At 47.4% G+C, this 16,044-nt stretch overlaps 2 protein-coding genes across 3 annotated transcripts in view; one reads left to right on the top strand and one right to left on the bottom strand.

The window, feature by feature from the left end:
* kiaa0232 (KIAA0232 ortholog) overlaps positions 1-16,044 on the bottom strand; it is a 112,264-nt gene that overhangs the window by 81,426 nt on the left and 14,794 nt on the right. The gene's annotated exons all lie outside the window — the stretch shown is intronic.
* On the top strand, positions 8,397-9,670 carry LOC140408402 (actin-1-like). Its single transcript, XM_072495554.1, has one exon. It carries the CDS (start codon positions 8,473-8,475, stop codon positions 9,589-9,591), a length of 1,119 nt encoding a protein of 372 aa, XP_072351655.1. The 5' UTR covers positions 8,397-8,472; the 3' UTR covers positions 9,592-9,670.

The raw sequence follows: 16,044 nt of genomic DNA, 5'->3' as shown, positions 1-16,044 counted from the left end.
CTCAAATTCTTACGAGGCAAGTCGACTCAGATTTAGCAAGATTGTCATGGGGAATGAAGCAGGAAATGAATGTCACCCAAGCTTTTGTTTAGTTGAAAAAGGTGCAATGCGTGGACTTATTCCTTTTATCTGCAAAGGACAGGGCCATGTGCGTGAAGGGTACCGTGGGTAGCACTGTTGCTTCACAGCTCCAGGGTCCCAGGTTCGATTCCCGGCTTGGGTCACTGTCTGTACAGAGTCTGCACGTTCTCCCCGTATCTGTGTTGGTTTCCTCTGGGTGCTCCAGTTTCCTCCAACAAGCCTCGAAAGACGTGCTTGTTAGGTAATTCGGACATTCTGAATTCTCCCTCTGTGTACCCAAACAGGCTTCGGAATGTGGCGACTAGGGGCTTTTCACAGTAACTTCATTGCAGTGTTAATGTAAGCCTACTTGTGACAATAAAGATTATTATTACGAAGAAATGTGGTCACTAGCATACGCAAGTGAGGCACATTGCAAGCCACTTCAATCCACTCCACGTGATATTAAGAAACGGCTGAAAGCATTGGATACCAGAAAGACTAAAGGCCCTGACAACATTCCAGCAATAGCACCAAAGACCTGAGTTCCAGAACTAGCTGCACTCCTCGACAAGCTCTTCCAGTACAACCAGGCAGTGGGGAAAACTGCCCAGGTGTGCCTCGTCCACAAAAAGCAAGACAAATCCAACCCAGCCAATTACTGCCCAATCAGTCTATTCTCGTTATAAAACTGACAGGTGGGGTTCATGAACAGTGCTATCAAATTAGTCTGCAATAACCTGTTCACTGACACTTGTTCAAATTCCATCAGGGCCACTCATCGTCTGGCCTCATTACAGCCTTGCTATAAACAAGGACAAAAGAGCTGATCTTAAGAGGTGAGATGACAGTGACTGCTCTTGACATAAGGGAGCCCAAGTGGTGGCACAGTGGTTAGCACTGCTGCCGCATGGCACTGAGGTCTAGAGTTCGATCCCAGCCTCGGGTCACTGTGGCTGTGGGGTTGGCAAATTCTACCTGGGTTTGCATGGGTATCACCCCCATAACCCAAAAGATGTGCAGGCTAGGTGGATTGGCCATGCTAATTGGGGGAAAAAAATCATTGGGTACTCGAAATTTAAAAAAAAAATAAGGGAGCCCTAGCAAGACTGATATCAATGGGGTGGAGATGCCGGCGTTGGACTGGGGTGAGCACAGTACGAAGTCTTACAACACCAGGTTAAAGTCCAACAGGTTTGTTTCGATGTCACTAGCTTTCGGAGCGCTGCTCCTTCCTCAGGTGAATGAAGAGGTCTGTTCCAGAAACACATATATAGACAAATTCAAAGATGCCAAACAATGCTAGGAATGCGAGCATTAGCAGGTGATTAAATCTTTACAGATCCAGAGATGGGGTAACCCCAGGTTAAAGAGGTGTGAATTGTCTCAAGCCAGGACAGTTGGTAGGATTTCGCAGGTCAGATGGTGGGGGATGAATGTAATGTGACATGAATCCCAGGTCCCGGTTGAGGCCGCACTCATGTGTGCGGAACTTGGCTATAAGTTTCTGCTCGGCGATTCTGCGTTGTCGCGGGTCCTGAAGGCCGCCTTGGAGAACGCTTACCCGGAGATCAGGGGCTGAATGCCCTTGACTGCTGAAGTGTTCCCCGACTGGAAGGGAACATTCCTGCCTGGTGATTGTTGCGCGATGTCCGTTCATTCGTTGTCGCAGTGTCTGCATGGTCTCACCAATGTACCACACTTCGGGACATCCTTTCCTGCAGCGTATGAGGTAGACAACGCTGGCCGAGTCACACGAGTATTTACCGCGTACCTGGTGGATGGTGTTCTCACGTGTAATGGTGGTATCCATGTCGCTGATCTGGCACGTCTTGCAGAGATTGCCATGGCAGGGTTGTGGTGTCATGGTCACTGTTCTGAAGGCTGGGTAGTTTGCTGCAAACAATGGTTTGTTTGAGGTTGCGCGGTTGTTTGAAGGCATGAGACGTCCATTGTGACGAGGAATGTTCCTGGTTCAACTGGTCCATGGTTGCTGAATTTCTGTAGCGAGTCCAACGTGTCGCGACAGAAGCTGGGCGTACCTTGTACGATGGGTTTCAAGATGCCCTCGATGTAGCCACAGAGGTTCTCACACGGGGTCCCATTGCCTGAAACGATAGGGCGGCCTGGTGTGTTGGCCTTATGTATTTTCGGGAGGCAGTAGAGATCTCCAATGCGGGGAGTACGTGGAATGAGAGCACGTAGGGTGCTCTGAAGATCTGGATCCAAGGTCTTGATCAGTCTGTTAAGTTGGCGGATGTGTTCCTTGGTCGGATCTGCGGGTAACTGTCTGTAGTGTTCTTGGTTGTTCAGTTGTCGGTATACTTCTTTGCAGTAGTCCGTTCTGTTCAGTACGACAGTGGCCCCCCCTTTGTCTGCTGGTTTGATGACGATGCTGTGGTTGGTCTTGAGAGCGCGGATGGCATTGCGTTGTGCTTGGGTGACGTTCGGGGTTGTCTTGTGAATGCGACTGATGAATCTGGCATTGACGCGACTCCTGACGGCTTGAGCATACATGTCGAGTCGAAGGCAGCGGCCTTCCGGAGGGGTCCAATTAGACTCTTTCCTCTTCGGTTGCCGCACCGCAGATCTCTCGGTCTGCTGTTCCGGTTCATTGGTAGTCTGCTTGGGTTCGCTGTTGGCCTCTTGGGGTCTGTGGAAGAATTCCCGGAGCCTCATTCGCCTGATGAATTCCTCCGTGTCTGCCGCGAGACTGATGGGGTCCATTTTGGTGGTGGTGCAGAAATTAAGCCCTCTGCTGAGGACTTCGATTTCGTCTGGTTGAAGGGTGTAGTCTGACAAGTTGACAATAGATTTCCCTGTATTGTTTTCTACTGTGACACCGGGGGTGGCTTGGTTGCTGCCGGTGGTGATGCCAAGTTTCTCAAGCTTTCTGTTCTTGGTATGCATATAGGTGGCATAGTATTGTTGTCTCATCTGTATCTGGAGTCGCGTCAATGCCAGATTCATCAGTCGCATTCACAAGACAACCCCGAACGTCACCCAAGCACAACGCAATGCCGTCTCAAGACCAACCACAGCATCGTCATCAAACCAGCAGACAAAGGGGGGGCCACTGTCGTACTGAACAGAACGGACTACTGCAAAGAAGTATACCGACAACTGAACAACCAAGAACACTACAGACAGTTACCCGCAGATCCGACCAAGGAACACATCCGCCAACTTAACAGACTGATCAAGACCTTGGATCCAGATCTTCAGAGCACCCTACGTGCTCTCATCCCACGTACTCCCCGCATTGGAGATCTCTACTGCCTCCCAAAAATACATAAGGCCAACACACCAGGCCGCCCTATCGTTTCAGGCAATGGGACCCTGTGTGAGAACCTCTCTGGCTACATCGAGGGCATCTTGAAACCCATCGTACAAGGTACACCCAGCTTCTGTCGCGACACGACGGACTTCCTACAGAAACTCAGCACCCATGGACCAGTTGAACCAGGAACATTCCTCATCACAATGGACGTCTCGGCACTCTACACCAGCATCCCCCATGACGACGACATTGCTGCAACAGCCTCAGTACTCAACACCGACAACTGCCAATCTCCAGACGCAATTCTGCAACTCATCCGCTTCATTCTGGATCACAACATCTTCACCTTCGACAACAAGTTCTTCATTCAGACGCACGGAACAGCCATGGGGACCAAATTCGTACCCCAATACGCCAACATCTTCATGCACAAGTTTGAACAGGACCTACTCACCGCACAGGACCTTCAACCGATGTTATACACCAGATACATCGATGACATTTTTTTCCTTTGGACCCACGGCGAAGAATCACTGAAACGACTACACAATGACATTAATAAGTTCCATCTAACCATCAGACTCACCATGGACTACTCTCCAAAATCAGTTGCATTCTTGGACACACTCGTCTCCACAAGGACGGTCACCTCAGCACTTCGCTTTACCGCAAACCCACGGATAACCTCATGATGCTCCACTTCTCCAGCTTCCACCCTAAACACATTAAAGAAGCCATCCCCTATGGACAAGCGCTCCGTATACACAGGATCTGCTCAGACGAGGAGGAGCGTAACAGACATCTACAGACGTTGAAAGATGCCCTCGTACGAATGGGATATGGCACTCGACTCATCGATCGACAGTTCCAATGCGCCACAGCGAAAAACCGCACCGACCTCCTCAGAAGACAAACATGGGACACAACCGACAGAATACCCTTCGTCGTCCAGTACTTCCCCGGAGCGGAGAAACTACGTCATCTTCTTCACAGCCTTCAACACGTCATTGATGACGATGAACATCTTGCCAAGGTCATCCCCACACCCCCACTACTTGCCTTCAAACAACCGCGCAACCTCAAACGAACCATTGTTTGCAGCAAACTACCCAGTCTTCAGAACAGTGACCACAACACCACACAACCCTGTCATGGTAATCTCTGCAAGACGTGCCAGATCATCGACATGGATACCACTATTACACGTGAGAACACCACCCACCAGGTACGCGGTACATACTCGTGCGACTCGGCCAACGTTGTCTACCTCATACGCTGCAGGAAAGGATGTCCCGAAGCGTGGTACATTGGCGAGACCATGCAGACGCTGCGACAACGAATGAACGGACATCGCGCAACAATCACCAGGCAGGAATGTTCCCTTCCAGTCGGGGAACACTTCAGCAGTCAAGGGCATTCAGCCTCTGATCTCCGGGTAAGCGTTCTCCAAGGCGGCCTTCAGGACCCGCGACAACGCAGAATCGCCGAGCAGAAACTTATAGCCAAATTCCGCACACATGAGTGCGGCCTCAACCGGGACCTGGGATTCATGTCGCATTACATTCATCCCCCACCATCTGGCCTGCAAAATCCTACCAACTGTCCTGGCTTGAGACAATTCACACCTCTTTAACCCAGGGTTACCCCATCTCTGGATCTGTAAAGATTTAATCACCTGCTAATGCTCGCATTCCTAGCATTGTTTGGCATCTTTGAATTTGTCTATATATGTGTTTCTGGAACAGACCTCTTCATTCACCTGAGGAAGGAGCAGCGCTCCGAAAGCTAGTGACATCGAAACAAACCTGTTGGACTTTAACCTGGTGTTGTAAGACTTTGTACTGAAATCAATGGGAATCAGGGGGGAAACTCTCCACTAGCTGGAATCATACCTAGCACAAAGGGAGAAGTTTGTGGCTGTTGTCAATCATCTCAGCGCCAGACTATCATTGCAAGAGGTCCTCAGGTGGTGTCCGGGGCCTGACCATATTCAACTGCTTCATCACCTTCACCTCATCAAAAGTCCAGAAGTGGGGATGCTCGCTGATGATTGCACAATGTTAATTTACAATTCCTCAGATACAGAAGCAGCCCATGACCATATGTAGCAAGACTTCTACAACATTCAGGCTTGGGTTGCCAAGTAGCAAGTAACATTCGTGCCACAAAAGTCTCAGGCAATGGCCAATTCCAACAAGGGAGAATCAAACCATTCCCTTGACATCTAATGGTATTACCATCGCAGAATCTCCCCCACTATCAACATTCTTAGGGTTACTATTGACCAGAAACTAAACAGGATCAGGGCAAAGGCTGGTCACTCTTGGTGAGCAACTTACCTCCGGAGTCTCCACCACCTACATGGCACAAGTCAGGTGTATGACGGAATACTCTCCACTTACCTGAATCAGTGCAACGCCAGCAACTATGAAGCAGCTTGACAACATCCAGGACAAAGCAGCCCACTGATCAGCTACCCATCAACTGTTCACTCCCTCCACCAGTGATGCACAATGACAGCAGTGTCGAACATCTATGTGATCTCTGCCACTTAGAAGGACAAGGACAGCAGATGCATGGGAACGCCACCACCTGCAAGTTCCCCTCAAAGCCACACACACCAACCTGACTGTTGTTGGGTCAAAATCCTGGAATTCCTTCTCCCCAACCCCAGCTGCACTGAGTGCACCTACACCACATGGGCTGCAGCTCACTATCACCTTTGCAAGGGCAATTAAGGATGGCAACAAAAGTTGGAGCAGGAGTAGGCCATTTGGCCTGTCAAGCCTGTTTTGCCATTCAATGAAATCATGGCTAATTATCTAACTCAGCACCACTTTCCTTCACTTTCTGCATATCCCTTGACATCATTAGTATCCAGATATCAATTGATTTTTGTCCGGGAACATGCTCAATAATTGAGCTTCTGCAGCCCTGTGGGATTGAGAATTCCAAAAAAGTCACCAACCTCGGAGTGAAAACATTTATCCTCATCTCAGTCTTAAATGGCCTGCCCCTTTTCTAAGACTGTGTCCTCTGGTTCTGGACTCAGCAGCGAAGGGAAACTTCCTACCTGCATCTACCCGGTGATACTCTGTAAGAATTTTGTAAGTTTCAATGAGATCGCCTCTCATTCTTACTCCAGAGAATACAGGCCCAGTTTCCTCAATCTCTCCTCATAAGGCAATCTCTCCATTCCAGGGATTAGTCTGATGAGCCTCTGTTGCACTCGCTCTCTAGAAAGTATATTCTTCCTTACACAATATTCCAGGCGTGTCTCCACCAAAGCTCTATACAATTGCAGCAAGACATCTTTACTCCTGTACTCAAATCTCCTTGCGATGAAGGCCAACATACCATGAGCCTTGCTAATTGCTTGCTGCACCTGCATGCTAGCTTTAAGTGACTCATGAACAAGCACACCCAGGTCCCTTTGGACATCAACCTCAGAACACTTAAGAAACATTGCCCTTCTGTTTTTCCTACCAAAGTGGATAACTACACATTTCCACATTATATTCCACATGTCATATTCCTGCCCTTCACAGCCTGTCCAAGAGCCCTTGACACCTCCTTACATCCTCATCACAACTTACATTCCCATCTAGCTTCATGTCAATTCAGCAAATTTGGAACTACTATATTTTGTGCCCACATCCAAATCATTGATAAGGTTGGGAACAGCTGTGGCCCCAGCACTGATCCTTTTGATACCCTACTAGTAGCAGCCTGCCATCCTGAGAATGACCCATTTTTTCCTACTCTGTTTTCTGTCTGTGAACCAACTCTCGATGTATATTACCCTCAATCCCATGTGATCTAATTTTGTTAACGAACCTCCAGTGTGGTGCCTTATCCAAAGCCTTGTGAAATTCACATGCACCACATTCATTGGTTCTCATCTATGCAACAAGTAACATTGTCAAAAAACTTGTACAGGTTTATCAAACATGATTTCCCTTTCATAAATCCATGTTGACTCTTCCCAATCACATCATTATTTTCTAAGTGTGTAGTTATCATATCGTTTACAATATATTCTAACGTTGTCCCTACTACTGATGTCAAAGTAACGGGTCTGTAGTTCTCACTTTTCTCTCCCTCCCTTCTTAAATAGTGCCATTATATTTCCTACTTTCCAATTTGCAGGAACCTCTCCAGTATTGATATAATTTTGAAAGATAGCCACCAATGAATGCACTATATCTATAGCCACCTCCAATACTCTGGGATGCAGCTCATCTGGTCCAGGGTATTTATCAACCTTTAATCCAATTAATTTTGAGTATTACCTCTTTATTAATACTAATAGCCAGGGACACTCATCCTGTGAAATAATATAAAACACATATAATATGTTCCAATTGGAAATCATCCTGCTTTTCACACCTTAAATGTGTGAAACTCCAGCACGTATTTGAATCTGTGAGAAATCACCTCTGAAGTAAATCATCAGTGAAGATTGTAAAACAAGTTCAATTTAAGACACATTTGATAGCATTAAACCGGTTTTGTTTGATTGATAAATAACAATCTTCCTTTACACTGCTAATATAATAAACCTTCATCTCGAATATCAGCCTATTGTCATTGTAACAATTTAATTTCAGTGACAAACATTGGTTACATTTTCTACTGCAGGTGTTGCATTATAAACTGAAATTAGACTGGTTATTTTGTCTCTGGGTTTGAATTCAAACCCATGTCCCAAGAGAAAGGACAGAGATCTGATTCACTGATCTACTTAGTTTTCAGCTAAAGAATAATGATTTTCAACTTAACTGGAGAACACAAATAGCCTGGCAATTCATGATGCTTCTTTGGCATCACTCTAGGGTTTCCACCTTAGCAGAATCGGGTGGGTCAATTGTCTATTTTTTATATAATAAAATTAAGATTATTGATCTGTCTTGATGCATGTAGCAATGAGTCACAGGTCATTGAAAGGTCGGTTATTGTGAAGTGGCTCTTTCCACTGGTCACATAGCTACCAATTGTCAAGTCATCTGATGGCAATGATCTACCCTGCTAAAAGGTCTTTGGCTCTAGTTGCAATTACAAGGGTGCCTGTTTGTCCAGAAGAGGCAAGTAAGACTTGTTGTTTAAAATTGTCAAGATTCTCTGCTCATCAAATGATGGACATGACGGATGTAATCATAGATAATGGTTCTGGGCTCTGCAAATCCGGGTTAGTTGGCGACAGCCTTCCAACATCAGTCATACCATCCATTGTGGTTACCGTGAAAGTCAAGGGAAACACAAGGGAAGCATCCCACACAGAATTTTATCTTGGTAAAAAGGCTCTAACTAAAAGAGGCATTGGGTGCTTGAAATATCCTGTTGAACGTGGTATAGTAACCTCTTGGGATCTTTTAGAGAAGCTCTGGAAGCACGTTTACACATCTGAACTTCATATCAAATCAAAAGACAGGCCAGTTTTGATAACTGCTGCTCCACTGACTTCTTTCTTCAACAGAGAAAAAATGTCAGAAATCATGTTTGAATGCTTTAATGTGCCAGCTATGTATGTGGCTATTCCTGCAACTTTAGCACTCTATGCATCAGGACGGACTAGGGGAATAGTTCTTGACAGTGGCTATGGATTAACTGACGCTGTACCCATTTATGAAGGCTACTATCTGCCCGATGCTGTCAAAAGACTTAAACTAGCTGGAAATGATATCACTGAAAATATGAAGAGACTTCTACTGGAAAGTGGACATAATATTCCAAATACAATCCAAAAGGAAACCTTTGAGAACATCAAAGAAACACTATGTTATATTGCTCTTGATCCTCAACTGGAGAGCAAAAGTCAACCAGGTGACAGTCAACAGGAGTATACGCTCCCTGATGGGAATCTGATTACAATACAAAAGGAGCTCTTCAAAGCACCAGAACTACTCTTCACAACTTCCACCGTAGGATTGCAAGAACCTGGAATTCATAAATTGATCTATGACAGTATTTTAAAATGCGATAGAAGCTTGAGGAAAGATCTATTTAGCAACATATTACTATCTGGTGGTTCCACTCTTTTCCTGGGTCTGGAAGAAAGATTATTGAAGGAGATTAAATTCCAAGTTCCCAATGGATTACCGATCAAAGTTATTGCACCACCAAATAGGAATAATTCTGTCTGGATGGGTGCCTCAATTTTAACCAGTTTGACAGCGTTTAAGGATATGTGGGTTACTAGTAATGATTACAGAGATTATGGGCCATCTATTGTTAACAGAAGGTGTTTTTAGAAATTACTCATGTGACCGTTTGATTACATTTTGACTGCTTAAGATCAAATAATTTTTAATAAATAATCCAAAATCCATACTAACTTTGTTTGATGGTCAAACATTAAAGAATTTAGTTTTGTTTTGAGCATAATCTGACAACTTGTAATTTACAGAGTATCTAAAAACTCCAGCCAGAAGGACTTGCAAATCAGATGCGATGTCACACTGGAATGGTGCCCTTTCCAGAAAGTCTCCCCTCCACATCCCTCTGGAATTAATTGGTCCTTGACTCAGAATTTACACTGCTAGTTTACTACCCGAGTGAAATTGAAAAAATTTAGTACAAAAGATAAACTTAAGTGTAAGTGTATATTTGATTAATATCTCAAATGCCAGCATTAAAATTAATAGTCCTCCTGAAAGACAAATTTAAACTGAAGATTGATTATTCATTGTTAATTTATTGGTGCAACATGAATTAGATAAAACTAAAGATGGTGCTTTTCAGTCTTTGCCGGTTTAAGAAATGGTACACAAATATGATTTAAAAATTAATTGTTTGTAGAGTATGACCCAAAATTTTATTAAATATAAAAAATTGTAATTTCAGAATTTGAAATAGTTGGGTGAAAAAACATTGTTGTTTGCCTCTTTTCTGTCAGTTTTTTCAGTTCCTCAATCATTTTTGATGATACCAAATCCAAACTGAATGGGAGTTCTACAAATTTTCACAACTTTCTCATAGCACGGCAATGTTATGGCATCGCTAAATGATAGGACGGTATGCTCTGAAATGCATAACTCAATGTCTGTCCAGTTTTTGGATATCCAGAATTGAGCTATAATATCTTAATTTGACATTTCTGTGACACACAATCTGTAACCTCACAGCCGAGCATACCCCCATTCTAACCATCAAGCCGGGGGGGGGGGGGGGGGGGGGGGGGGGGAATCAACCCTGGTTCATGAAGAGTGACGTGCCAGAAGCAGCACCAGGCATATCGAAAAATGAGGTGTCAATCCCAAGTGAAGCTACAACATAAGAGTACTTGAATGCCAAACTGCCAAAGCAGCTTGCGTAGACAGAGCTAAGCAATCCTACAACCAACAGATCAGATCTAAGCTTTGCAGTCCTGCCACATCCACTCATAAATTAAACTAACAGAAGGAGGAGGCTCCAGAAACATGCCCATCCTCAATGATGGGGGAACCCAGCACATCAGTGCAGAAGACAAAGCTGAAGCATTTGCAAGAGTCTTCAGCTAGAAGTGCCGAGTGGATGATTTATCTTGGCCCACTCCTGAGGTCCCCAGCATTACTGATGCCAGTCTTCAGCCAATTCGATCCACCCCATGGGATATCAAGAAATGGCTGAAGGCACTGGATACTGCAAAGGTTGTGGACCTTGACCACAGTCCAGCAATAGAACTGAAGACATGTGCTCCAGAACCAGCTATACCCGGAGCAAAGCTGCTCCAATGAAGCTACAAAACAAGTTAGCAAAGCCTAACCCCCCCCACCCCACCCCCACGTTTGCCGTCCCCCCTGTAGTATCACCCTCCTAATCCGGACTACCTTCCCCACTCCCCCCAGCCCAAACAAATGAGATGATCAACCTGTCCACTCCACTGAAAAATGCCTTAGGCAAAAAAGACCAGCAGACATCGAAATAAAAACAGGAATTGTGGCAAAACATTCACCTTAACTGCCTGCAGCCAGCCAACAACAGAGGGAAATTGTCCCACCTAGGTAAATCCGCCTTCACCCTCCTCCTCACCAAACTCGTGAAATTAAACTTCCATAGCCCTGCCCATTCCTGGGCTATCTGCACCCCAAATACCCAAAATGAGACATCGCCAGGCAAAATGGCAGCCCCCCGCCCCTACCCCAGAGGGAAGACCATAAATACTCATTTTTCCCTAAATTCAGTTTGTACCCAGACAATGTACCAAATAACTGGAGCAACCTCATTATACTCCCCACCAATGTGCTCCGCTCCGACAACAACAAATGACCTATTTTCAAAGAAGTCGATGAATGGCTGCCATCTCCGGGCAAACCCCTCCACAGACTCTCTCAAGGCGAACTTTATCTTCTCCAGCCTAAGGAATTCTGCCAGGATGCTCACCCACACCCCGGTTTCAGTGGCCCCGGGTCCCGTCACTCCAATAAGATCTGTCTCCAGTCTACCAGGGAGGCAAAGGCCAAAACATTGGCCCTCCCGCTGGACTCCTGGGTCTTCTGACACTCCAAAGATCGCCACTTCTGGGCTCGGGACCACCTTTACTCCCAAGACGTCTGACATAACATCGGCAATCCCCTGCCAGAATCCCCCAAGTTTCAGACAGGCCCAAAACATGTGGACATGATTCGCGGGCCCACACCCGTCCTTCATCCCTTCAAAAACCTGCTCATCCTAGCCACAGTCACATGTGCCCTGTGAATCACTTTAAACTGAATATGGCTAAACCTAGCATATGACGATGATGAGTTCACCCTCCTCAAAGCCTCCTCCCACACCCCAACCTCCACTTCCCACCCCAACTCTTCCTCCCACTTACACTTCACTACCCCAATCGGGACTCCCCCTCCCACCCCATCAACTCCTTATAAATTCCTGAAACTCTACCCTCCCCAACCCCTATTTTTGACACCACCTTGTCCTGCAACCCCTGGAGCGGTAGGTGGGGAAAGGTCCACACACGCTTCCTGGCAAAATTCCTCACCTGTAAATACCAGAACCCATTCCCGGTAGGCAAATCAAATTCCTCCAACAACCCTTCCACGCTCAAAAAGCTGCCCCCCACGAATAGATCACAAACCTCTCAATCCCCGCCAATTGCCACCACTGAACGCCCCCCCCAAGAGCAAATCTATGATTCCCACAAATCGGTGCCCAAACCAAGGCCTCCAGCCTCAAGTGCTGCCGCCACTGTCCCTACACCCTCAGGGCCGTCACCACTACCGGGCTTGTGGAGTACCTGGCCGGCAGGAAGGGTAGAGGTGCCGTCAACAGTGCCTCTTAAACTAGAGTCCTTACAAGACGCTGCCTCCACCCGCTCCCACACCGACCCCTCCCCCCCCCCCCCCCCCACCCACTTCCTGACCATGGCTATATTCGCCACCCAGTAATAATTCATCAAGTTTGGGAGAGCCACCCCGTCCACCCCTTGACCCCGGTCCAGCAGCACCTTCTTCACCCATGGGACTTTACCCGCTCAAACAAACCCCGACATCAGTGCATTCATCCTCCTAAAAAACTCCTTTGGAATGAAGATCAGGAGATTCTGGAACACAAATAAGAACCTCGGGAGAACCGCCATCTTCATCGATTGCACCCATCTAGTTAACGACAGCGGGAGCACATCCCACCTCCTAAAATCCCCTTTCATCTGTTCCACCATCCAAGCCAGATTCAACTTACGAAGCTGCTCCCACCCCCGCACGACCTGAATGTCCAAATACCGAAAGCTCACCCCCACTACTCAAAACGGCAACTCAGCCAGCCTCCTCTCCTGCCCCTTCGCTTGGATCGGAAAAACCCCATATTCAATTTGTACCCCGAGAACCAACCAAATTCTTCCAATATACCTATAATCATCCCTATAACTTCCAAAGGATTTGATAGATAGAGCAGCAAATCACGCGTACAATGAGACCCTGTGCTCCAACCTCCCCACACCCCTGCACTATCCCCTGCCAATCCCTTGACGCTCTCAGCACCATTGCCAATGGCTCTATAGCCAAGGCAAAGAGCAATGGGGAAAGTGGCCAGCCCCGTCCCGTCCCCCGGTGCAACCTGAAATACTCCAAACTCACCCGGTTGGTTCGCATACTCGCTGTCAGTGCCCGATACAACAAATGGACCCAATCCACAAACCCCTGCCCAAACCCAAATCACCCCAGCATCTCCCACAAATAGTCCTACTTCACCCAGTTGAAGGCATTCTCTGCATCCATTGCAACCACTACCTCCACACTTCGTCCCTCCAGGGGCATCATTATAATATTTAACAACCGCCTGACGTTAGCCGACAGATGCCTCCCCTTAACAAACCCCGTCTGGTCCTCCCTATCACCCCTGGCACAGTTCTCAATCCCTGAGGCCAAGATCTTGGCCAGCAACTTAGCATCCACATTTAATAATGAAATTGGCCAGGGCAGCATGGTGGCGCAGTGGGTTAGCCCTGCAGCCTCACGGCGCCAAGGTCCCAGGTTCGATCCCGACCCTGGGTCACTGTCTGTGTGGAGTTTGCACATTCTTCCCGTGTTTGCGTGGGTTTCGCCCCCACAACCCAAAAAGATGTGCAGGCTAGGTGGATTGGCCACGCTAAATTGCCCCTTAATTGGAAAAAATGAATTGGGTACTATAAATTTATAAAAAATAAAAAATAAAAAAAATAAAAAATAAGACCCACACTGCTCCGTATCCTTATCCCTCTTCAACATTAAGGAGATCGAGGCCTGTGATGACGTAGGGGGAGCACCCTCTGCTCCATTGCCACACTGAGTGCCGTATCAGCAGAGGCCCTAAGTCCCCTGAAAACTTTCTATAGAATTCCACCGGGAACCCGTCCAGGCCTGGGGCCTTCCCCACCTGCATCGCCCCCAAACCTTCCAACGTCTTTACCAGCCCAATGGGAGCTCCCAATCCCTCCACAAGGTCCTCCTCCACCCTAGGGAACTCCAACCCATTCTAAAAACCACCTCATTCCCTTCACCCTGGCCAGGGGTTCCGACTCACCCCCACCGGGTCCAAGTCCGTGTTCCCTCTCCTATCCTTCACCTTTCTGATCTCCCTCACCGCTTCCTCAATTGATGTGCCAACATCCTACTCGCCTTTTCCTCGTATTTACATGGCCCTCTTCAACTGCCCTACCACCTTAATCTTGGATATCTATCCAAACTGAAGTTTCTGTCGCTCCCTCAACAACTCTACCTCTGGGACCTCCGAATCCCTTCTATCCACCTGCAGAATCTCATCCACTAACCTCGCCTGCTCAGTCTTATCTCTATGTGCCTGTATTGAAATAAACTCTCCCTTCACCATTGTCTTCCGTGCCTCCCATAGCGTGGCAGCCGAAACCTCACCCATGTCATTCAGCTCCACATATCCCCGAATAGCAGCCCCCACCCGCTCACAGACCTCATCTGCCAACAGCCCCACATCTAACCTCCACTGTGGGCGCTGTCCCCCGTCTCGGCCCGATTCACCTGTGGTCCGAAACTACAATCGCGAGTACTCCGAACCAACCACCCCCGCCAACAACATCCTGTCCATTACAAAATGGGCGATCCGGGAGTACACCCTATGTACATGGGAGAAAAACGAAAATTCCTTCACCCTCGGCCTCCCAAACCTCCACGGGTCCACTCCCCCCTTACGTTCCATAAACCCTCCCAATTCCCTCGCCACCGCCAATACCCTCCCCAACCTTGGGTTTGATCGATCCAATTTTGGCTCAAGGACCTTGTTGAATCCCCCCCCCCCTCCTCCCATTATCAACTGGTGCGAATCCAGGTCTTCCCCAGCATCCATCTCATAAACTCTACATCGTCCCAGTTCGGGGCATAAACATTCACCAAAAACACCAGCATCCCCTCCAATTTGCCACTCACATAATGAACCTCCCCCCAGAGTTTGCCACTGTGTTCCCCACTGCAAACGCTACCCGCTTATTTATCAATACCGCTCCCCTTCGTCTTCAAATCCAATCCTGAATGAAAGGCCTGCACTACCCACCCTTTCCTGAGCCTAGTTTGATCCCTGATCTTCAGGTGCGTTTCCTGCAAGAATGCCACATCCACCTTTAAGCTCCTCAATTGTGTGAACATGCAGGCTCTCTTGACTGGCCCGTTCAGCCCACGCACATTCCACGTGATCAGACTGGTCAGGAGACTCTCCCTCTTCCCTGCCAATCAACCATAGCTCCTCCTGGGCCAGCCTCCAGCCTGCTTCCCGCACCTCATCAGGCCTGCTCTCTGATGTCCACCGTCATCAACCTCCCTCCTACCATATTTCAAACGCCCCTCCCGGTCATCAGTCGCCCCCCCCCCCTCCCCAGCCCCTCTAACCCCCCGAGCCTTTAGCATAGTTGATCACATCATCCTACATTAAAGCTTCTTCTCTGCTGTCCAACTGAGCGGGGCTGCCCTATGATTTGCATCTATTCATGCATAGCCAGAAAATCTCCTGCATTGGCTTCTCTTCCCACTCCTACACTTAGCTCTTGGCCTTCTCATCTGTACTTCACATCAGTCAAAGGCACACAATTTCTATCAGTGTGCTAACAACACCCACTCTATCTAAATGCTACCTTTCTTGAATCCTCCAGCGTCTGTATGAATGAGCAGGAATTTTCTCCAATTCAACACAGGGAAGATCGAGGACATGTGTCCATTCCCTAATTGCCCATCTGTGGCCATTCTTTGCAACCTCAGTGTATTTGACCCCCCCGGGTTGATTTTCCG

The sequence above is a fragment of the Scyliorhinus torazame genome, chromosome 3 (assembly GCF_047496885.1).
Source record: "Scyliorhinus torazame isolate Kashiwa2021f chromosome 3, sScyTor2.1, whole genome shotgun sequence".
Taxonomy (NCBI): Eukaryota; Metazoa; Chordata; class Chondrichthyes; order Carcharhiniformes; family Scyliorhinidae; genus Scyliorhinus; species Scyliorhinus torazame.
Note: the sequence above shows the minus strand (reverse complement) of the source record. Positions and strands in the feature narration are given on the sequence as shown.

Excerpts from the sequence above, each read along its gene's own strand:
- LOC140408402 (XM_072495554.1), top strand. The coding sequence starts at position 8,473 with ATGATGGACATGACGGATGTAATCATAGATAATGGTTCTGGGCTCTGC.